This window comes from Hyla sarda, chromosome 6 (assembly GCF_029499605.1).
Source record: "Hyla sarda isolate aHylSar1 chromosome 6, aHylSar1.hap1, whole genome shotgun sequence".
Lineage (NCBI taxonomy): Eukaryota > Metazoa > Chordata > Amphibia > Anura > Hylidae > Hyla > Hyla sarda.
This window is the reverse complement of record NC_079194.1, coordinates 238,313,951-238,332,629: the sequence shown is the minus strand read 5'-3', so window position 1 is coordinate 238,332,629 and position 18,679 is coordinate 238,313,951. Positions and strand designations below refer to the sequence as shown.

The window sequence follows — 18,679 nt, the reverse complement described above, 5'->3', positions numbered from 1 at the left end:
GTGCTGCTGCTTCTCCCCTCATGCGCAGCACTGACATTCTCCTCAGTCAGTATCTCAGGAGGCGGTTTCTTGCAAATTAGGCGTGCCGTGCATGAAACTTGCTGTTGCCTGTTTCCTAAACAGGCAAAGAGCGCACTAAGCACTCTGTCCAAACCACGTTTCCGGACTTTGGACAAAGAGTGCAATAGAAAAAAAGTTTTTATGACAGTGCCCATCGAAGAGACTTGAAACATGATGATTGGGGATTATCAACCAAACTGGACTCCAAAGAGAAGACTCCTATCTGTAGACAGCTATTTTCAGCAGGCTACTGGTTAGCTGAGAGAGGTCAGGCAATTTTCCCTGGGAAATTCATATGCAAATTAGCTTTCCACCAAAAGGAAGAGAACCTTGATGGGTTCCCCCTTGGCAATAAAAAGCACATGGAAGTTATTGATTGTTAGCACGTTACTTGTGTAATAGCTGATTAAATTATTTATTCAACAAGTCCATGAAAGAGCTGTTCTTATTGCATTATACTTGTGGTACTATGTTTAATGTTCATTATTTTTAAAATGTTTCCTTGTACTCACAAGACTCATTGTGTGCATTTACATTCATGTGCAGCTCGTAAATAACCCAACATGTTTCTGTGGCCAATATAAATCTGGTAGTTGGCGGCAGCATTTCGCAGGGGTGTCACAGGGGATACTCCCAACAGAAAAATAATAATAATAATTTCAAGTGGGTTATGCAGATTTGTAAAATACTTCTATTTATGTTTCAGAGGAAGTTGTGTAGTTCTTTCCAGTCTGACCACAGTGCTCTCTGCTGCCACCTTTGTCCATGTCAGGAACTATCCAGAGCAGGAGAGCTTTGCTTTTGGGATTTAATTGTGCTCTGGACAGTTCCTGGGAAGGACAGAGGTGTCAGCAGAGAGCACTGTGGTCAGACTGGAAAGAAGGATACAACTTATGTATCCTTCTGTATTATACTGCAGCTCATAAGTCCTGGAAGGATTACGATTTTTAAGTTTTCTCCTCCAGAGTACCTCTTTAACTTTGACAAGTGATTGTGTTTCGGCTAGATAGCCACTGGTCTTTTAGCGCAAAAGTAAATACAGTGCTCTCTCAAGTTACAATATTACAGTGGTTATCCTGAAACAAATTATGTTAAGACCATAGCTCTATAGAATAGTTATAGTTGGTAGAGATGAGCGAACTTACAGTAATTCTATTCGTCACAAACTTCTCGGCTCGGCAGTTGTTGACTTTAGCCTGCATAAATTAGTTTAGCTTTCAGGTCATCCGGTGGGCTGGGAAAGGTGGAAACAGTCCTAGGAGAGGGTCTCCTAGGACTGTATCCACCTTTTCTAGCCCACTGGAGCACCTGAAAGCTTAACTAATTTATGCAGGCTAAAGTCAACAACCGCCGGGCCGAGAAGTTTGTCACGAATAGAATTACTGTAAGTTGACTCATCTCTAGTAGTTAGTCCCAAGGTTTCCAAAAGGTCAACCCAGAAGAAGAGAAAATGAAGAAAATTGTCAAAATAACAAATACAGCTAAGACAAGTCCTTACATATCAGTTAGAAATATCTGTTAGAAGTTATGTCACTTGAGGCGTGGCCTGCATGGCGAGCTAAGCGTGCTCCCGCCAGGCTGTGCTCCCGCTAGCCTGGCTCTACTTACTCTGTGCTCACCTGATTGACCCCGGCGTTGTCCGGTCCTCTGCTGGTGCTTCCTGTGGCAGTTGCAGGCGGCTGACTCCCGGCAGCAGAGCAGTGAGCGTCAGTAGCTGGGCCTGGTCCGGCCCGGCGGCGGAGGTGTCCTCTGGTCCAATCCTGCAGTCTGGAGGGCTGCTGGGGCCAGTGGAAGACTGGTGGCTGAGAGGGAGCAGAGTGCAGGTGCAGGGAACGGGCCGGACGTAGGCCCTGTGATCCGTTTTGGTGCTCCTGCAGTGGAGGGACTGCCCATGTTCTCCGTGGGCAGATCAGCTCTGTCTCAATAGTAACTCCTGCGGATAGAGCTGTGTGACGGGACAGAGGCCTCATCTGTTAGGACCTGGCTGCCCAGAGCTGCCTGCTGCACCAGAGCACTGTGAGCTGCTGGATTGTGCGCTGCCTTGCTGGTGTCCCTTATTGTAGCCCCTGACAGCTGCCCCCTGATTGAGAAGTGATCCACTGCTGAGGGGCTGAGTTCTGCTGACTGGGCTTGCTGTGCCCTCTGGTACTCTGCCTCCTAATATTGCCTTCTGGAGTGCAGCTGTTTGCCACCCCCTCTACAGCCAAACACTTCTGCATACTGTTGAGACTTGTGCTCCTGCTGAGAAGCCGTCGCGTGTGGTGTATGCTGTGAATATCCCATTAGCTGCTGTCTGGCCGGGAGTACTGCTGAGACTTATGGTTCTACACCTGAAAGAATGCATCTGTGGTGTGCGCTGTGAATATCCCATCTGTTGCCACTTGCCTGGGGGTGCTGCTGTGACTTGTGGTGCTAAACCTGTAAGGAATGCATCTGTGGTGTGTGCGGTGAATATCCTATCCGCAGCTGTTAGTCAGTGAATACTGCCGAGCCTACTAATAAGGCACCTGCTCGGCATTCTCCTGTGGGTGTGCTCTACAACTACTGCTGTGACTTGTGGTGCTATACTAGGAATAACTGTTACTACGGTGTGCCGTGTGAATATCCCATCTTTGGTCGCCTGTCAATGTGTACTGCTAAGGCCCCTGAAAGGACTGTCTGTTGTGTGCCCAGTGACTTCCCCTTATATTACCACTGTCATCATGGGAGGCTCTAGGAACCAGTACAAGAAAGCTAAACAGGCTGCTGAGGCTTCCAGGCAATCCGTGGAGGATAAGGTGTCGTCAGACGAGGGTCATTCTCAGGCCAGCGGACACTCTAGAACAGTGATGGCGAACCTATGGCACGCGGCCATAGTTCACCAATGTGGCCTGTGCAGACTTGCGACCGCTCCTCCCCTCAGCTGTCCGAAGGTGTCCGAAGCTAGAGCTGGGTGGAGCGAAGGCAGAGCAGAGGTTGCAGGTCTGCAGGGAGAAAGAAGCCACGCCCCCTCATCTCTTCTCCCCCCCCCCCTCTCCTGGAGAACAAAGGTCTGCACGAGAGAAATAAGCCACGCCCAAGCCACGTCCCCTCATCTCCCCCTCCCAGAGGACGCAGGTCTGCATGGTAGACAGAAGGCAGAGCAGGGGAGAGAAGACATACACAGCTTCTCATCTCTCCACCCCCTGCTCTGCCTTCGGAGGACGAAAGTTTCCACAGCAAAAAGAGGCCAGAGCAGGTGAGAGAGGACGTAAACAGCTCCTCATCTCCCCTGGCTAACTATTTCTATGTGTGAAGGGGGACATACTGCACGGGCTGGGGATAAGGGGTGGGGGGGGACAACATAGACTGGGGAGGATTTCTATTTGAGGGCACTTTGAGGGAAAAAAAAGTTGGTGTGCATTATGGTTTGTGCACTCGGGCTCAAAAAGGTTCTACATCACTGCTCTAGAAGGTACTCCTCTTTGCCTACCCCTCTTGTCACCAAGGTTTCTGCTCATACGGCGCATACTCTGTTCTCCAGGCCTCCAGAGGAGGAGCTGGGCCGGGAGTCTCCAGAGCCTTCTCAACATACTTGACCAGAAGTTCACGGAATTATTAGCAGCTTTTACCTACTGTCAAACTTTGATCTCTAAGGTGGATGAACTTAAAAGACTGAAAGAGTTTGTGATTCTTAGTCACGAGACGCAAAGAAAATACGAGGTCTAGTGCCGGGTCTTGACGGTTGAGATACTCTTCAGCCTCTGCCGGAGCAGATGGCTTCCCTACAGCGGCAGGTTCAGGGTGTCCTTGATTGGGCTTACGACATGGAAAATAGTCTCAGGCGCAATAATATTCGCCTGGAGAGCTTTCCAGGAAAAGCACAGGGTTTGGATCCAGTGGCGTTCTAGGAGCCGTGACTTAAGGACATTCTGCCGGCTGATGCCTTCTCCCCTTACTTCACTGGGGAGAGGGCACATAGGGTGCCAGGTAGCCCCTCCTCAGAGACTGTTTTTGGAAAAACTACATCACAGATCTGGACGCTATCCTGTGTGCTGTCTGCATTTAAGGGGAAGTGCGCTTTAATGCCCAGTTTGTCTGCGTGGATGCGGAGTGTGTTTTGTGTCTGGGGAGCCTGCTTTGCTGACTGCTTGCGCAAGGCGCTTGTTCCCTTAGTTTCACTGTTTTTGTTGGTCATAATGGGGTAACTTAAAATAATAAGCTGGAACGTCCGGTGCCTTAATTCTAAATTTAAAAGGTTATGTCTAGATTTTAAGCGCCACTCCCCACATTTGATTTGTTTACAAGAAACCCATATTGTATGCCAAAAGATCTTAGCCCTTAAGAGGGCGGGGATTGTGAGAGGGTATCATGCTACCTACTCTACCTCTGATTATGGGTTTCTATCCTAGTATCAAAGTCACTCCCATTGGTGGTTTCCCAGGTAGCCTGTGACCAATTTGATACATTTGTTATTCTTAATTGCCCCTTCCTTGCCTTTAGTTTTAATGTGGTCTCTGTGTAGGTCGTTAAGGCTCTGGTTTCCATTCCTTTTCATCTGGAGTGTAACTGGGGTGCTGGAGTCTGATCTGTAGTCATTAATGGGGTGTTTTGGGATTTCTATAACTCCCTGTACTCTTCTCAGACACTGGGTGTTCCAGCTGGCCTTATCTCTTTTTTGAGGGGGTTGTCCTTACTCCTTTATCTTAAGCTCAGGCGGCTGCTCTGGAGGCCCCTTTTACTGTGGAGGAGGTTTCGCTTGCTATCGCTACTCTACCGATGGGGAAGGCTCCAGACTTAGATGGCATGTAGGTGACTGGTGTAGGATGAACGAGGAAAGGTTGATTCCCCCACCCCCCCATTATGCTGAATCTATTTAACGTTGCCTCAGACACTGGAAGGTTGCCGGACTCCCATGAGGGAGGTTCGGATTGTAGTTCTTCCTAAGCCAGGTAAGGACCCGAAACTTTTTTTTATTTTTATTTTATTTTTTTGTTGTCCATAGTGCTCTCTGCTGACACCTGATGCCCATATCAGGAACTGTCAAGAGCAGGACCTATGCTGCTTTGTACAGTCCCTGACACAGAGGTATCAGCAGAGAGCACTGTGGAAAAGACAAAAAAGAAATTCAAAAATAAAAGAATTTCCTCTGTAGCATACAGCTGCTAAGAAGTACTGGAACGATTAAGATTTTTAATAGAAGTAATTTACAAATCTGTTTAACTTTCTGGCACCAGTTCATTGAAAAAAAAAGTTTTCCACCGGAGTACCCCTTTTAATGTTGACATTAAGATCCTGGCTAAAATACTGGAGAATCGGCCTGGGGGGGGGGGGGTCATCACTACTGTTATTGTTCCTGACCAGACTGGGTTTATGCCGGGTAGGGCCACGGATATTAATGTCAAGCTGTTGCAACTTAATATTGCTGCAACTGACTACTAAGATTCTCCGGGATATGCTGTTAGCTTAGATGTTTACAAGGCTTTTGATTCTGATGAGTGGTCTTACCTTTGGTGCTTGTTGTGGGTTCTTCGGTTCGGGCCCAAGTTTTGGGCGTGGGTGAAGTTCCTGTATGACAGCCCTAGGGCTAGAATACGTTGGAACCTGGGTGTCTGTCATTTCAGGTGGTGCCTGCTGTCCCCCTTTTTGTCTGCCCTGGTTGTGGAACCCCTGGCGGCGGCCATCAGAGCTTCCCCTTCTATATGTGGGATAAGCCAGGGTCCCTTGGAGGAGAGGGTGTCCATGTATGCAGAAAATACATTAGTCTATCTCGCTTATGTCAAGGGCACCTTGAGGGTGTTATTTGATCTTTTTGAACTGTTTGGCTCTTTTCGGGCCTGCGGGTCAACTGGTCAGTCATCTCTGAAGCCTTTATCCATGGCTGCTGTTCTTCCGCCCCTCTCTTTCCAATGGTCTCCAGGTGGTCGCTCCGTTTAAGTATTTGGGGGTGGAGGTTTCTCCTTGTCTAAGGGATTATTTATTTTTAACCCCTTAAGGATCAAGCGTCGTTCTGTTTTTGCACTTTCGTTTTTTCCTCCTTACATTTTAAAAATCCATATGGTGGCTTACTTTTTGCGCAACCAATTCTACTTTGAAACGACATCAGTCATTTTACCCAAAAATCTAAACAGGAAAAAGTCATTGGCCCTCATTTACTATTCTAAACCAGACTTCTTTTGTCGGGTTTTTTGGCGCATCTTTGTCTGCGACATGTTGCAGACATCGTGCGCCAGTCTGCCACACGATGCAACATTTTTTCCCGACTGACCCGATGTGGATTCTCCCAAACCCGAAAAAGGGGCGTAACCCGACACTTCTGAGCTTTCCCACGTATTTATAAAGGTTTCCAACCCGAATTTGTTGAATTGTTGTGGATTTTTTTGAGGAGTTGGAAACCAAAACCAACAAAACCCACGTGCGACAAAGAGGATGCGACATAATAAATACCAGGGAAAAAAAGCAATTGGGTAAGAAAGCAAAATAGACTTACAACCCGATTTTCTAAGTAAATGAGGGCCATTGTGTGACAAAATTGAAGAAAAAACATATTTTTTTTTAAATTTTGGGGGCTTCCGTTTCTACGCAGTACATTTTTCGGTAAAATTGACACCTTATCTTTATTCTGTAGGTCCATACGATTAAAATGATACCCTACTTATATAGAGTTGACTTTGTCGTACTTTTGTAAAAAATCATAACTACATGCACGAAAATTAATACATTTAAAATTGTCCTCTTCTGACCCTACATTGAACATTTTTTCATTTTTCTGCGCACGGGGCTCTGAGGACTCATACTTTGCGCCGTGATCTAAAGTTTTAATCAGTATCATTTTTGTGTTAGTTTTTTTTTATTCATTTTTTTTACGGTATAAAATGTGACCCAAAAATACCCTATTTTGGATTTTTTTTGCGCGTACGCCATTGACCGTGTGGTTTAATTTACGATATATTTTTATAGTTCGGACACTTATACCACATTTTTTTAAATGTTTAAAAAATTTTCATATGAAATTTTGGAAAACGGGGATGTTAAACTTTTAATAAGGAAGGAGTTTATGTGTGTTAACTAACTTTTTTTTTTTTTTTTTTATTTTTTTTTTTTTTACACTTTATTAGTCCCCTTAGGGGACTTTTAGGAGGAATCATTAGATTCCTCATACAGATCAATGTGGTTCCACAGGGAGCGTTTACAGGGTTCTTTAGATGCCACGGTCAACTTTGACAGCGGTCATCTAAAGGGTTAATAGCCGCCCGCGGCAATCGCTTATGTCTGCTATTAACGCCGGCCCTCAGCTACAAGAATGAGCTGAGGGGCGGCCCAGTTAACGGCACATGGACGAGTATACACGTCCATGGTCGTTAACCAGTTAAATCTCGATCCTGTGTTCTCCTACGGCTGCCCAGTTGCTGGCTTGGTCTTCTTTACCCTGATCATTAACTGGCAGGATTAATATCTTTAAAATGATAGATCTCCCTAAGTTTTTATATCCATTTCACTTTTCCCCTGTGATTCCTCCCAATAAATTCTTTATTAAGCTGAGTGGCATCATGAGATCCTTCTTTTGACAAGATAAACCTCCACGACTGGGTCAGGCATTGCTGCAGGCTCCGAAGCAACGGGGTGGTCTTGCTGCTCCAAATATGTATAATTATTTCTTAGTGTCCAAGCTCGTGTACGCTGCCTGGTGGATCGACCTGGATCTCTCTAATATGTCTACGGCTTTTGCAGGCGCTCTGTTGGGTTCGTATGAATCTGTCTTGTATAGATATACTCCTGATGCTCAATTGTTGTCTCCTATTAGAACTGTGGCTGCAGTATGGTCGGTGGTCTCGGGGTGCTTTCCACAGCCGGCGTTGTCTCCCAGGGCACCTCTGTGGGTGAACCCTCATTTTGAGCACCTGCAGAAGTTGGAGGCAGCTGGCTTTTGGAATTCACATGGAGTCAAGTTTGCTGTGCATTTATTTGGGGATTTTCCCTATTTTCCTTAATTTCAAGAAGTATGGGACAGTTTTAATGTCCCGCAGCGTGCCCATTTTCGGGATCTTGAACTTCGACAAGCTGTCCTGGCACAATTTGTCTCTCTTGATGTGACCCCTGTATTTTCTGATGTGGAGTTGCTCCTGGGTACCAATGACCTCTCTAAGCCGTTGACACAAGCGTATGCTCTGCTTCAGTATGTGGGTCTTGATCCCTTTGCGTTAGCCTACCTGAAATGGGTTGGGTATATACCAGACCTCTCGGAACAATGGAAGGAGGTTTCTGACACATATTACCCTACGGTGGTTAGTGCTCGAGATATGCTTATCCAATCTAGATTTATATTGCGTTTTGTATTACACTCCAGCTAAGCTCTTTCGTATAGGGGTTTCCTCCTCTGATATCTGTTTTCGTGCCATGTTGATAGAGGGTCATTCTTGCATGCTGTATTGAGTTGTCCTTGTGTGGTTCCCTTCTGGAGAGTGGCAATGCAGTTTCTAGCAGATCATCTGAAATTCCCTCTCTTCTTCACCCCTTCGGTTTGTTTGTGTCTAATTAATGATTTGCAGTTGGGTTCCCATAGGCGCCTCCTCATATGCTTTTTGCTGTTTTGTGCCCATAAGGTCCCATTGGTTTAACTTGATTGATAAATATGTTCCATTGTATAGAACCCTTTTTATATTAGCTGTAGGTGGCTAAAAATTTTGATAAAGGTCTGGATGATATTGAGAGAGTCGGTAGTCCTCTCTGAACGTGTAAGTTCTCCTCAGTAAAGGTGTTTACTATCATACCCTTAAATGGTGTTTTAGGGTACCTGCGAGTGTTTTTGCGTGGTGTGTGTGTGTGTGTGTAATGTTTGTCGGTGTGTTGGGCAGTTTCATCTGGGATTCTTCATTATTGCCCTGGCTCTATCTGCTAATATTATACTTTTGTTGGTTGTGACTAAACTTTTGGTGGAGATCTCTGGAGTGTCTCATTTGTACAGTGTTTTTACTTGTTACGTAAAATTTCTAAATGAATACATTTTTTTTTTTTTTTTTGTCACTTAATACATTGAGGACAGGTGAAAAGAACTACACTGTAGGGAGGTGCTACTAGACAGCAAATCTGTGTTTTACCCTTGACATTTCCACTTCAGTGGGATGTTCCAGCCATTTACACAAGCCACCAATTCAGATGGTTTCTGGTATTGTATGTCGAGTATGGTTTCAAATGTCAATTGTCCAGGAAAAAGCATTATATTTAAAGAAAATACTGTAACTTGAGGCCACTGTAACCTGAGGGATCACTGTGCAGAATTGAAAATACCAGATGGGTGGAATTAAATCAAATTGCCTTAGGACAATTTCCATTCTTAATACCTTCAGAACTTATTCATAGGGGAGAACAGCAATGCGGAGGTATTCTATTTTCATAGATTGCATTGCCCACCCAGCCATAGATCTGAAAGCAAACCGCAATAAGTCTGGCTGCAAATAGAAAGTGAGCAAAATTCAACACTCCTAGTTCTCTACCTAATGCAAGTCTGACGCAATGAAAAAAAATGCCTTTTCTCTTATTAGGCAAACATAGCTTTGTTTGAAGCCTGCTGCAAGGAAAGAATACAGCAGTTTGATGATGGAGGATCTGATGAGGAAGATATCTGGGAGGAGAAAAACCTTGCCTTCACACAGGACACACAAAGAAGATCCAGGTATGACCATTCCTAACATCTTTCTGTCCTGTTTGTGCTGCTGTATAAAGTTTCCGGATGCACATTGGAATGAGCAGAAAAATATTGGTTTGATTACAAAAGGCGTGACTGAAGCCATAATATGCAAATGAGGTAGGGGTGTGTGTGTGTGTGTGTATATGTATATATAATGTATAAAAGAATGGAAAAAGGGAAAGGAAAGTGACAAGAAAAAGAAGGGATGAAGGGGAAAAATGGGAGGGGAAGGAAAGGCCGGGGGGGGGGGGGGGGGGGGGAGAGAGAGAAAGTAGAGAAAGAAATCCATATTAGCCTACATAAACTGTTTCAAGCCAAAATCCATATTTAGCCCCTTAGGATACATAGTGTCCAAACTATAGATCCATATCAACTCCTTCTGCCGCAATAATTTTTCTCTATCGCCGCCTCCTTCAAGGGGGGCACTTGGTCAATAATACGAAACTTTATCTGACTGATGTCGTGTCCATATTCTAGAAAATGTTTGGGTAGAGGGAGATTTTTTTTTTTTTTTTTTCATTCTAATGAAAAATTTGTGTCCGTTAAGCCTTATCCGACATTCGTTTTTAGTTTCACCCACATAATATAGCCCACATGGGCATGATAGTAAATTACAAAAGATGAGCAGCATGTAAACCTACCATGAATTTTAAATGGTTTACCTGCCTGTGGATGATTAAAGGAATCGGCTTTGATCATAGAATTACAATAACTACAACCTAAACATGGGAAATTGCCTTGTCCCTAAAAAGATATTTTATCTCATCTTACTTTTAAAGGAGCTTACATCCGATCGAATTAAGCTGTCCTTGAGGTTACGTCCTATACAGTATGCCATTACTGGTGGCTTATCAAACCCCACTTATTAACGTCCAATTACATCTGATTATCTTGGCTATTGCCTGACTCTTCACAGAATATGTTGAAACAAAAGGTATTCTGTCTGTTGGTTGTTTTGAGGTACTTTTTAAAAGGGCAGATCTCTCAAAATGTTTTAGTTTTTGTACCTGTTAATTTAATAGACGTTGTGGATAACCCCTGCGTCTAAATTTTTTCTGCAACTTGTCTACTTGTTTATCGGATTTTTCGGGGTCCGAAACTATGCGTTTCACCCGCAACATTTGGCTCCATGGTAGGGATTTGATAGTAGATACTATTCCTATCTGTTCCTTAATGAATAGGTCTATTGTAAGCTTACATCTACCGCTGTTACCATTGTATCCAAAAATTTGATTGAGGATTCAGATGCCACCATTGTGAATTGAAACTCTGGATAAATCCCATTCAATTCATCTAAAAACAAATAAAGTTGTGTTCAAGTGGCCAACCAAATTACGAATGTATCGTCAATGTAACAGAACCAAGCCCGCACTAGACGATACCATTGTGATGTTTAAATGTATTTCTCCTCGAATTCATGTACACATTGGCACATGTAGGTGCTACATTTGACCCCATGGCCGTTCCCCTGTTCTGGACATAGAAGTCATCCCCAAACAGGAAATAATTCTGTCTGAGGATGACTCCCATTAAGCCCAGAACAAGGGAACGGGCACCCATGGAAAGATTAGTAGTTTAGACAATTAGCTACCGCCTGGATGCCCTTGGAGTGTTTGATCGACGTGTATAGATTAACCACGTCGAACGACACCAGAAGGGATTCAGGATATTGGGGGTGTCCATAACTACGGCACCCCCTTTATCCGCTGCTTTTATGGTGATCTCAGAATTATTACGTAATTTGTGTAACACATCATGTTCCTCACGTGTCAAGTTATGCCAACCAGAATGAGTGTGGTTCTCCTTTTAATATTTCAATTTGTTTGGGTTACAACTTCCACAAAAGCTTCAATCCCATTGTCAGTTCTGGGCATAACTTCCATACGGCTGGAGATATTTTTATAATAGCTGGTCACATATTACTTAAGTTAACCCTAACCTACCCCTTTTATGTGAAGAGTGGGGTTTTTGTTTCAAGTCCCATGCAGGTATATAGGACTTCTGGCACAAGCTCCGCTTCGCATACCGTGGTGAATGTTAGTTCGACTGGCAAGCTACACCCCTTTTATTTTCTACCTGTCTGGCTTGCAAATCACTCCCACAAAGCCACGCCCCCTTCTATTTTTTTGGCTTAGATCATCTCCCACACAGCCACTCCCACATAGCCACACTTGATGGGATATGGGGAGGGGATTTGGGGTCTAAATAGGAGGGTTTTGGCATCTGGATATGAGGAGGAGATATGGGGTCAGGATATGAGAAGGAAAGCTTCCTCCTTTGTTAAGCATTAGGTAGGAAAAACTGGGCAACGCCGGGTACTCGGCCTAAAATAATATCTTCCCGTGGTCGGCGGGTGCATCTACTCAGGCTTCTTCCTGGCCGGTTTCTTCGTGCGCTCGGGCCTGTGTATGAGTCTTGCTTTATTTCTCTCTTCATCCCATTCTTGCAGCTCTGGTATCCGCCCTCTGAGTCTTGGCTTCTTGCTGGGTGTGCTCAGCTGCTTTTTCTTATCATTCTCTCTACTGTTCCTCTGTTCTACGGTTGCGGTTTGCCTCCTGTCAGGGCTCTCCCTTCCAGCCTCTCCGGCCCGTTTCTCTTCTGAAAGTGACGTTTCCTAGCAATGTTTGCCATGCTTGGAAAACTCTCTGCATTAGGGGTCCTCTTATCCCTCTTTTCCATGTTTTGGCTAGGCCTCTGTGGTCCTGCGTCTTTTAGGTCTTATTCTTTTGGAGGTGTTTTTTGCTCTCTGCCAGGATGGGTTCGGACCAACATGCCTCCAGGGTGATCGTTTGACTTATTTAGTCGGCTGTCTGACCAGAGTCTCTGCCCAGTTCCTTCCTTTTTGAGTCCTGGCTCGACCCTTAGGTTTTGCGGGGGCTTCCGGGTGGTTGGTTTCCGTGTTCCGGTTCTTCTGAGCCTCGTCCCTTTTTTTTTTGTTCGAATGGTTATGTCTCAGTCTCTGGCCTGACCTTCCCTTCTCTGGCAGTTGTTTTTCCAACCCCAGGGACTTCTTTGGGACATCCCATGGTCTTCTGTGTTCCCTAATGAGGCGACCAAGAAAAGTGTTTTTTTTTCTGTCTGTCTGTCTGTCTCTCTCTCTCCTACGTTGACCATTGAAGGAAAATACAACATGGCATGGCATTTTTTTTTCTATTGTCTCTCTGTGTAAAAAAGCATGGTTTACCATTTTTGATGCAGCCTGTCATGACATAAGGGCCTTATCTGCTCATTAGGGAATACTCTAAACCTCACAGCTAAAAATAGAAATGCAAACTGAGCCTTAGATTTTTTTTTTTTAACCCCTTAAGGATTGAGCCCTTTTTCACCTTAAGGACGCAGCCCTTTTTTGCAATTCTGACAACTATCACTTTATGCATCAATAACTCTGGGATGCTTTTACCAATTATTCTTATTCTGAGATTTTTTTTCTCGTGACATATTCTACTTTAACACAGCGGTAAATTTTTGTCGTTACTTGCATCCTTTCTTGGTGAAAAATACCCAAATTTCATGAAAATGTTGAAAATTTTGCATTTTTCTCACTTTGAAACGCTCTGCTTGTAAGGAAAATGGATATTCCAAATAAGTTATTTATAGATTCATGCATACAATAGGTCTACTTTTTATATTTGCATCATAAAGTTGACATGTTTTTACTTTTGGAAGACATCAGAGGGCTTCAAAGTTCAGCAGCAATTTTCCAATTTCTCTCAAAATTTCTAAATCGGAATTTTTCAGGGACCAGTTCAGTTTTGAAGTGGATTTGAAGGGACTTCATATTAGAAATATCCCATTATAAAAACTGCTCCCACAAAGTATTCAAAATGACATTCAGAAAGTGTTAACCATTTAGCTGTTTCTTTGGAATAGCAGCAAAATGAAGGAGAAAATTCAAAATCTTCATTTTTTACACTCTCATGTTCTTGTAGACCCAGTTATAGAAATTTTAACAAGGGGTAAAAGGAGAAAAAGCCCCCCTCTTTAGTAAGGAAATGCCTCATAGGTGGATGTCAGATGCTCTGTGGGTGCACGACAAGGCTCAGAAGGGAAGGAGCGACAATGGGATTTTGGAGAGTAAGTTTTTCTGAAATGGTTTTTGGGGGGCATGTCACATTTAGGAAGCCCGTATGGTGCCAGAACAGAAAAAAACTACAAATATGACATACTATTTTGGAAACTACACCCCTCAAGGAACGTAACAAGGGGTCCAGTGAGCCTTAACACCCCACAGGTGTTTTGACGACTCTTCGTTAGTCAGATGTGTAAATAAAAAAAAAAAATTCCCACTAAAATGCTTGTTTTCCCCCAAATGTTACATTCTTGCAAGGGGTTATAGGAGAAAATGCCACCCAAAATTTGTAACCCCATCTCTTCAGAGTATGGAAATAACCCATGTGTGGACGTCAAGTGCTCTGCTGGCGCACGCCAGTGCTCAGAAGGAGGAGACACATTTGGCTTTTGGAAAGCAAATTTTGCTGAAATGGTTTTTGGGAGGCATATCTCATTTAGGAAGCCCCTATGGTGCCAGAACAAAAAAAAAACACATGGCATACTATTTTGGAAACTACACCCCTCAAGGAACATAACGGGTACAGTGAGCCTTAACACCCCATAGGTGTTTGACCAATTTCCGCTAAAGTTGGACAGGAAAATGAATTTATTTTTATTTTTTTTTCACTAAAATGCTGATGTTACCCCAAATTTTTAATTCTCACAAGGGGTAATTGGAGAAAAAGACTCCCAAAATGTGTAACACCAATTCTTATGGAAATACCACATGTGGATGTAAAGTGCTCTGCGGGCGAACTACAATGCTCAGAAGAGAAGGAGCGCCATTGAGCGTTTGGTGAGAGAATTTGGTTGGAAGAGAAGTCGGGGGGCCATGTGCGTTTACAAAGCCCCCCGTGGTGCCAGAACAGTGCCCCCTTCCCCCCCCCCCCCCCCCAACACATGTGACCCCATATTGGAAACTACACCCCTCACAGAATTGCTCTGCTGGTGCACTACAATGCTCAGAAGAGAAGGAGCGCCATTGGAATTTTGGGGAGAGAATGTGTCCGAAATTGAAGGCCATATGTGTTTACAAAGCCCCCATAGTGCCAGAACAGTGTACCCCCCCCCCCACACAAAGTGACCCCATTTTGGAAGCTACACCCCTCACATAATGTAATTAGGGGTGCAGTGAACATTTACACCCACTGGCGTTTGACAGATCTTTGGAACAGTGGGCTGTGCAAATGAAAAATTAAATTTTTCATTTTCACGGACTACTGTTCCAAAAATGTCAGACACCTGTGGGGTGTAAATGCACACTGTACCCCTAATTACATTACGTGAGGGGTGTAGTTTCCGACAAACCAACTTTAACGGAAATTTGTCAAACACCTGTGGGGTGTTACGGCTCACTTTATCCCTGGTTACATTCTGTGAGGAGTGTAGTTTCCAAAATGTGATCACATCTGGGTAGTTATTATTTGCTTTTATGTCAGAACCGCTGTAAAATCAGCCACCCCTGTGCAAATCACCAATTTAGACCTCAAATGTACATAGTGCGCTCTCACTACTGAGCCTTGTGCGTCCGCAGAACATTTTATGCCCACATATGGGGTATTTCCGTATTCAGGAGAAATTGCGTTAAAAATTTTCACAAGCGGTAAAAAGAAAAAAGACCCCCAAAATTTGTAAGTATTGGGCAACACCAGCATGTTAGTGTAAAATAAATTATTTTTACACTAACATGCTGGTGTAGACCCCAACTTTACCTTTTCATAAGGGGTAAAAGGAGAAAAAGCCCCCCCAAAATTTGTAACGCAATTTCGCCCGAGTACGGAGATACCCCATATGTGACCCTAAACTGTTTCCTTGAAATACGACAGGGCTCCAAAGCAAGAAAGCGCCATGCATGTTTGAGGCCTAAATTGGGGATTTGAATCCGCCACAAAATTACCCCACGGCATGCTTCCTAAACAGGGTGTCTCCAGCTGTTGCAAAATTCCCAGCATGCCTGGACAGTCATTGGTGTCCGGCAATACTGGGAGTTGTTGTTTTTCAACAGCTGGAGGCCCCGTTTTGAAAACGGTGCCGTACAAGAGACTCTGTATGGGTATGTATATGAAGTGTTTAACTTTTTATTTTGTGTAGTGTAGTGTTTTTAGGATACATTCACACGGTTGGGTTTACAGTGAGTTTGAGCTGGGAATTTGAGCTGCGGCAGAACCTCCAGCTGTTGCAAAGCTACAACTCCCAGCGTGCACTGACAGACCATACATGCTGGGGGTTGTAGTTATGCAACAGCTGGAGGCACATTGGTTGCGAAACACTGAGCATTTGTTACTTAACTCGGTGTTTCCCAACCAGTGTGCCTCCAGCTGTTGCAAAGCTACAACTCCCAGCATGTACAGTCTCTCAGTGCATGCTGGGAGTTGTATTTTTTGCAACAGCTGGAGGCACACTGCTACAACTCCCAGAATGCCCTTTGGTAGTCTGTGCATACTGGGAGTTGTAGTTATGCAACAGCTGAATGCACACTTTTTCATAGAAAAAATGTGCCCCCAGCTGTTGCATAACTACAACCTCCAGCATGCACAGACTACCAAAGAGCATGCTGGGAGTTGTAGTTGGAACTCCAGCTGTTTCAAAACTACAACTCCCAGCATGCCCTTTGGCTGTGCATGCTGTGAGTTGTTGCTAAGCAACAGTAGGAGGTGAACAGGCCTCACCTCCTGTTGTATCCTGCTGCCACCGCTGTATCCTGCCACTGGGACTGATTCTGCTGCTCCTGTCGCCGCCGCATACGATGGGACTCCCACCGGACTAGGGACAGGTAAGAGGCCGGCGCCGATCTCCTCTCCGATCGCCGTCCCGACCAATCAATCACGTGATCGTGAGGTGGCACCCGTGTCGCCTCATTCCTGCTGGGTGAGGGTGAATGACACTGTCTCGGACATCCCCATTCTCCCTTTTTTTGGGGGGTCACCAGAGACCCGATTGACCCGTAATAGCGGCAAATCGCCAGTCTGAATTGACCGGCAATTTGCCGCGATCGCCGACATGGGGGTGGGGGGAGAATCTCAGGACCCCCCTGGGCAATATGCCGGGATGGCTGCTGAAAAAGATCAGCAGTCATCCCATTCCGATCAGTGTCCGTGTCCGGAGACGTGGTGATCCAGGAAAGCTGCCCCGTAAATGAACGGCGCTGTGCGCTAAGTACTTCTTAGCAGTGCTGTACATTTACGGCGCTCGTCCTTAAGGGGTTAAATAACATTTGTCAGAATAAGTGTGTGACCATGCAAAAAGTCTTTCTCCTGCTCATTTCCTTTACAAAATGCATTTAATCTCACAGTATGTCTATTGTTATAGCTCAGGAAGCACAGACAGTGAAGAGAGCACAGATTCTGAGGAGGAAGACTCCATTAAACAGGGATTATTTGAATCTAGCACAGTCAACCAGGAGGACAAGATGGAGGTGGATGCCAATGAAGGTAAGTGTGAGCTGCTGTCACTTTCTTTTACGTTGTCCAATAGAACCCTAAGCCATCACAATCTCCGTGCTCCTTAAAATTCCCACATTGAAAATGTATAGCCTATCCAAAGGATAGGGGATAAGTATCTGATTGCGTGAGATCTAATCACTAGGACCACCCTCGATCTCCTCGCACACAGAGCGGTGGTCGGCATGCGCCCTCTGTGCATCTTTATGGGAGAGCCGGTGATACAAGAGTACAGTGCTAGTGCATCTTTGGCTTTCTGCATGCTGATCCTCCTTTTGGATAGAGGATACATTTTTCTTACGTGGAGGAAACCCCTTTTTTTAAACATGTAGTGCAAATGAAGAGTCCACTGTGGTGAATACTCAGATCTATCTTGACTGCCTGCCCTTCCTCTTTGACAGCATGCTTTCCTGCTTTAGGCATAATCCCCAGATATGGCTTCATCTTTAAATTTTGTTGAACATGGGCAAAGCCTAGCAATATTTAATCATACGGTAATCTTCACAACATAAAGTAAAACCTTTTTTCAGACAACCATCCAAAGTTGCATAGAAAAATGGTCATGTAAAGGGAATTGAAAAGAACACCATCAAGAGGTTTTGTGTTTGCTGAATGGAAGTGTTACTCTGCGCTGCCAGCATTATTATAGCTTTTGGGAGGGTTTCAAAGTGACCCTCTTCAATGCATTTTTGTACTATCTTTATTTAATGCTACTTCAAAGCCAATGTAGTTATCCACAGATGTTTGCAAATGTTTCTGGCTAGAAAATGTAATAAATGAAATTGGACTTTATCCTCCCTTTTTTATTTTTTTAGCGAGTAATTGGCCGGCAAACTTTGATATCCCAATGGAAACTGCACATGTAGCTGGTCTGGATTCCGTGGGATCTGATGTATGGAGCACAGAAGAGCCATTGTCGGCTAAAGAAACTGGTTGGGCCTCGTTTACAGACTTTACTTCATCTATTGGGTCAGTAATGTAAGGCAGAAAAGGCTATTGCTGAAAAGAAATTTTATTAGGGCTCCGTTAAACCTGTTTAATGCTTACATTTAAAAGGGTCTTCTGATCTCATAAGTAATCTTTTGGATAGGGAATAACAAGCAGATCAGTGGGACCCCAGCTGATCCTGAGAATGGAAACCTAATTATTCCTGGAATAAATGGAACGGACAATTTGCATGACCATCTCTCCATTCATTCTGTATGGGAAATGTTCAGCCAATAGAGATTGAAGGAAGTTGTGGCTGCACAGGTGCAGTCCTCACAAATTATTTTGAGATCAATGGGGCCCCCAGACCACCCACAATTTTTTTTTTTTTTTTTTTTTTGTAACTTAAAAAATATTACAAAAAAAATCGTATACCCAGTCAATCCCTTTGACATTAGTGTTGCATTTGCATGCACTGTGCAAAATTATGTTTTCATTTATTTTTACAGAGCAAAGGACACTGCAAGAAGTAATTCACCTGTGGAAATGGAAACGA

The 18,679-nt window shown here is 44.2% G+C and overlaps 1 protein-coding gene across 7 annotated transcripts in view; it reads left to right on the top strand.

Moving 5' to 3' along the window:
* The window catches only part of PPP6R3 (protein phosphatase 6 regulatory subunit 3), a 136,407-nt gene that overhangs the window by 90,119 nt on the left and 27,609 nt on the right, over nt 1-18,679 (top strand). For all 7 annotated transcript variants that reach the window (XM_056526731.1, XM_056526732.1, XM_056526730.1 and 4 more), the window contains 4 exons: nt 9,561-9,691; nt 17,066-17,187; nt 18,012-18,165; nt 18,633-18,679. The exon at nt 18,633-18,679 is cut by the window's right edge and continues 51 nt beyond it. In XM_056526731.1, the coding sequence (XP_056382706.1) occupies nt 9,561-9,691; nt 17,066-17,187; nt 18,012-18,165; nt 18,633-18,679 (454 nt within the window). The remainder of the gene's footprint in view (nt 1-9,560; nt 9,692-17,065; nt 17,188-18,011; nt 18,166-18,632) is intronic.